The 5,111-nt window shown below is 43.2% G+C and overlaps 1 protein-coding gene across 1 annotated transcript; it reads left to right on the forward strand.

The window, feature by feature from the left end:
- Positions 1 to 1,452: 1,452 nt before the first annotated feature.
- LOC119293912 (zinc transporter 9-like) lies at positions 1,453 to 4,730 on the forward strand. Its single transcript, XM_037572238.1, has 3 exons — positions 1,453 to 2,046; positions 2,254 to 2,403; positions 4,234 to 4,730. The coding sequence occupies exons 1-3, from the start codon at positions 1,453 to 1,455 to the stop codon at positions 4,537 to 4,539; spliced, it is 1,050 nt and encodes a 349-aa protein (XP_037428135.1). The 3' UTR covers positions 4,540 to 4,730.
- The last annotated feature ends 381 nt before the right edge of the window (positions 4,731 to 5,111 follow it).

The raw sequence follows: 5,111 nt of genomic DNA on the forward strand, positions 1-5,111 counted from the left end.
GCAAGACGTGCTACCGAGTTTGCAATTCGATCGAGTTGACACCGCGTGAATTGAGTACTGTGATGCTATAGGGTACAGCCTATGATCATTTCAATGTTTTGCTGGTTTTATATAGTTCTTATGCCTGGTTTGGAAAGTGACGACACTCTTGCTCATGTGTCGACACAATTCATGCCGCTGAGGAGATGCCTTCTCAGCAAATAAATTGCAATTGTCTTCTTCTTTGTACCTCTACCTTGTGTTTGATATTGGTGCCTGGCAGGCCAACTCTGCATATATGGCACGGTAAGGACTTGGAGCTGATAGGTGTGAACCTGTGATAACCGTGATGAGAATGTGAAAACATAGTGTATTATGTCATGCCATGGCTCACGGTGTCGACACCCAACATCTCAACAATATTACTTTTTTGCTTGAACGATCCGAGATGAGATCTCGGGAAGGTGTGTCTGATGCCATATATTATAGTATATTACGTGTCACCGGAGACAGCGAGTTATTGGTTGCAGCGAGAGGGGCTTTGACCTGCTTCATGCATGTGTCAGGTAGAGAGAGAGAGAGCGAGCTAAGTTCATTCACAACTAGCGAACCAACTTGTGGTTGAGATGGTTAGGTGGACAGTGATATCCCCAACCCACTAGGGTTCAAATCCTGGTGCTCGCATTATTCCTGGATTTATTTTAGAATTTCCGGCGATGTGCTTTCAGTGGGAGGAGACGTTCCCGTCGACGACGAGGCGCCTACGATGACTTCGTAAATCTCAAGATGATATGCCGGCTTAGTCTTTCGAAGGTGCTCATAGAGGTAGGGTGTGCGTGTGTGCATTCATAGGGGTGAGCGTATGCGCGTGTATATGAGCACTTGTGTGTGTACTTGATGCTCAAAAAAAAGTTCATTCACAACTATCATTAACCCTTAAAAGCATAAATGCCCCAGTAAACAGCACCTTTGTACCGGAGAAAAGTGCAAAGTGGAAAGAGAGACGGACAGGTGCTTGCTGCATGCAGGTGTACTGCTGCAGGGATCTTGGAGACAGAAATAGTGCGAGACCAACCTGAGAAAGTGCATTGATGATACTAGTTGAAGGATAAAGTGGTGATTGCATGTCGAAGAAAAAGTGGTACGCTGATGAATGTAATTTTATGCACCACACCACATGACATATATAGCTAATGTATATATTGGCAGTCGGCAGTTCGACGCTGTGAATGGCAAATGCATCTTTATTTCTTTTGGACTTTGTATACTTTTGCAGTTATCGTTTTGCCCATGTTGACCAGTTCTTACGAAGCTCCTGTTTACGCGATCTACTATATGATATACGTTGACATTGATATCTCTCAATTCATTTTCCAGTTCATACCCTGATCTATCCAGTGCTATATATGCATGCCTACGTCGTCTCCGGCAGATCACCAATTCACCATCCTTTCGATCCCTCGGACCAAAACCATGGCTGCCAATCTCAAGCTCGCCGCCTTGTGCCTGCTCCTCTTCGTCTCCTCCCTCCCTTTGCTCGCTCGCGCCGAGTGCGAGTGCGAGGCCGGCGAGGAGGAGCACGACAAGGCGGGCGCGCTAAAGCTCAAGATTATCGCCATCTTCTGTATCCTCGTGGCCAGCGCCGCGGGCTGCGCCATCCCCTCGCTCGGTCGAAAGTTCCCGGCGCTGAGCCCGGACAAGGACCTGTTCTTCGCCATCAAGGCCTTCGCGGCTGGGGTTATTCTCGCCACGGCCTTCGTGCACATCCTCCCGGAGGCCTTCGAGCGGCTCGGCTCGCCGTGCCTCGTCGACGGGCCGTGGCAGAAGTTCCCGTTCGCTGGATTCGTCGCCATGCTCGCGGCCATCGCCACCCTCATCGTCGACACCATTGCCACGGGATACTTCCAGCGCGCGCACGCCAAGAATACACCCGCGGCCGTCGGGTACGTGGAGGCCTCCGACTCCGAGCAGGCGCACGGTGGGCACTCCCACGGCGTGTCCGCCGTCATCGTGTCCTCATTCTCCGACGACGGCGCGAAGCTCATCCGTCACCGCGTCATCTCGCAGGTGCTGATTGATCGATGCGTCCATACTACTCCCTCCGTTCCGAGACAAGTAATTCCTAACGGAGGGAGTAGTTGTAACTAAATTGTGCATGCATCAAGGCTGTGTGCATGCATACTCGACTGAGATTTAGGCTCCTATCACAAGTCAAATCACTGTGGCCGTGGACGCTAATTAATTGGTCGCTTCCAATGCTTTATCTGAATTTAGGTGCTGGAGCTGGGGATCATAGTGCACTCGGTGATCATCGGCATGTCTTTGGGTGCATCTGAGAATGCCAGCACGATCAAACCACTCGTGGTGGCGCTAACTTTTCATCAATTCTTCGAAGGGATAGGGCTGGGAGGATGCATCGTTCAGGTATGCATATGTTTTTTTTTTCAACCGGGAATTACCCCCTTTCCATTAATTGCATAACGGAAATACATCAATCCACACCAGAGAATGGTATGCATATATTCCTCGATGTGAGTCGTTCCGCTCGTATACGAGTATGCGTGCACAATCGACAAAGATGGATTTCCTAATATTCTGACATGGAGAGTGGATTTTCCACTCTCGGGTATATATACTACACCTGAGTTTACAAAAGACCGAAAAAATAATATCAAACGTGATAAACAAATCTGAAATTTAGCGACAAAACAGTATCAAACATGATAAAAACTTATATAAACTAATTTGAACCCTAAGCTTCTGAACTTTCTAAAATTGTTTCACCTGAACCCTAGCTTGGTCTGGAATTTGAAGGTTTTATGGAATGTGACAAAATTCATATAGGTGTATGGGCGACGTGAGTTTGTAATATATATTACAATTTGTGTCATGTCATGAGCAAAAATAACGAGAGAGAAAATGATTCCTTCTGCCGTATTACTATCGATTAAGCTTTGCAGGTTGGTAATTAGTAGCATCCCCCGTGTCCAGGATCTTTTTCATTTTCGTTAAATTCAAAGGTGCAAAACCACACTAAGTAATGTGGTAAAGTTTATTTTTTGCGGTTAGTAACATGGTAAATATTAGGAGGGTCTTTTAGCCTTCAAAGGTTCTACAGAACTGAATAATAATACATAGGTGTGTGAAGAGGGTTATACAGTTTTTCGCAAAAAAAAAGAGGGTTATACAGTATATAATATGTGGCAGCTGAAAAATAATCAACCGATATGATTATGTTATTTCATAGAAAAAATTACAAAGTATAATGAATATATCTTGTCATTTTTCACAATGCATGTATATCATTTTTTGCAAGTTAATTTTTGTGGCCTATCATTTCATAGCATCGCCTGCAAAAAAAAAATAGCATCACTGCTCTTAAAAATCGGTCCAGGGTTCGTTTTAAAAGGTTTAGTGTTTCATATAAATGGTTTCATAGTTTGGGGTTCTAGTTCGGAAAAGTACGATAGTTCAGGGTTCAAAACTAAAAATGTTAGTTATGTTTCACTGTTTCTAGATCAAACGAAAAGTTGTTTCTATTTTCCTATTTTTCTTCCAATAATCATTGGTCAAATAAATTACACCAAAATGGAATTCAAGTCGCTTTAGGATTGTGTTGGATTTTGAAAATTTAATTGATCCATTTGTACATATTTTCTTGTAGTACAATCAAAAAAGTTGAAATTTAAAATCACATCCTTGATTATAGAAAGAAAAGGAGATATTCAATATAATGTACCTTTTTGGTGGCTACTCTAGAAGCTTACCTTAATCACGTGTATGTTTTTGCATTCCACCGGATTTACAAACTGCGAGAAGTTCAAGTGATTTGACACCACATGTTTCACAGCCACCACTATTTTTTTTTCAAAAAGGGGAATACAATGGCCTCTCTGCATGGCAGGATGCATTCATCCATTTTATTAAGCGTGAATCAAGTTCAAGTTATCAAGTACAAGACAGTAATACAAATAAAAAGAAACACGACCACAATTGATTGTACCCAAAATTATATAGCTTATCAACATATATAACCTACGAGTGGCTTCCTAGCCAAACTGGTTGAATAACGCTACACAACCGTTTCTAGTCAGCTGCACCCAAAGGTCACTATTGTTTTACTCTTTACTTACATTGAGAGTCAATAAACTATAATATGGCTTAGCAAACATGATACTAACTTCTTGGCCCATAAAATGATGGTAGAAAATGGATGCTACGTGATTAATGAAATAGCTTTGCTCTATCGTACAGGCTAGGTTTCGCCTCAAGTCTGTCTTGATGATGGCACTCTTCTTCTCACTCACGCTGCCAGTTGGTGTCGTGATCGGCATCGGGATATCCTCTGCTTACGACGAGAATAGCCCTAGGGCCCTAATCGTGGAAGGGCTCCTCAGCGCTGCCGCCGCCGGAATTCTGAACTACATGGCGCTCGTCGACCTTCTAGCGGAAGACTTCATGAATCCTAGGGTGCAGAACAACGGAAGGTTGCAGGTCATCATTAACATCTCCTTGCTGGTTGGGACGGCTCTCATGTCCATGCTTGCTGTATGGGCATGAGAAATCCTCCTCGGCTAAAAATAATAAATTCGTTTTGAACTTTTTTATGAGGCGAGGATTTCTCTTTTTGTTTCTTTTTGAGAGGTTTTCTGATCTGTTTCTTGATTGCTTGTAAAAGATGTGCATATATACATCAAACTTCACGGTGACATATACATGTACATTTGCTCGGTATTACAAGTTTACAACCATCAACAGTAGCACAAAGGCATTCATGCATGAGTGTTCATACTGGTGTGAGTGTGGTGGATGACAACTATGTGCCTTCTTTATACCCAGAAAGAACATTTGAATAGCGTTAAGCTGCTAAGCTTTACAACTACCAAAACACTCACTCGCCCAAAAAGAAAATCATCAAAACACAAAACCATTTCATGCATGTGCGCTTTGTACTCCAGAAGTAAAATGAACAATGTTGCTGTCAAGCTCTACCACTTTAGCATATCGAAATTATGCGTTGTTTGTATTACCAAACAATGTATGCACCGTGCGGCAAGCGTGGTTAGCCATCTCAATCCAATACCAGCAGTAGTGTATGTACAATTATTATCCCGGTAACATCAATTAAATGC

This window comes from Triticum dicoccoides, chromosome 4B (assembly GCF_002162155.2).
Source record: "Triticum dicoccoides isolate Atlit2015 ecotype Zavitan chromosome 4B, WEW_v2.0, whole genome shotgun sequence".
In the NCBI taxonomy this organism is placed as follows: Eukaryota; Viridiplantae; Streptophyta; class Magnoliopsida; order Poales; family Poaceae; genus Triticum; species Triticum dicoccoides.

What these genes read in the sequence shown, in the direction of transcription:
- LOC119293912 (XM_037572238.1), top strand. Translation starts at nt 1,453, where the DNA reads ATGGCTGCCAATCTCAAGCTCGCCGCCTTGTGCCTGCTCCTCTTCGTC. An exon ending in GTCACCGCGTCATCTCGCAG is followed by an intron (nt 2,047 to 2,253) that starts GTGCTGATTGAT and finishes ATCTGAATTTAG; the next exon opens with GTGCTGGAGCTGGGGATCAT. An exon ending in TGGGAGGATGCATCGTTCAG is followed by an intron (nt 2,404 to 4,233) that starts GTATGCATATGT and finishes TCTATCGTACAG; the next exon opens with GCTAGGTTTCGCCTCAAGTC.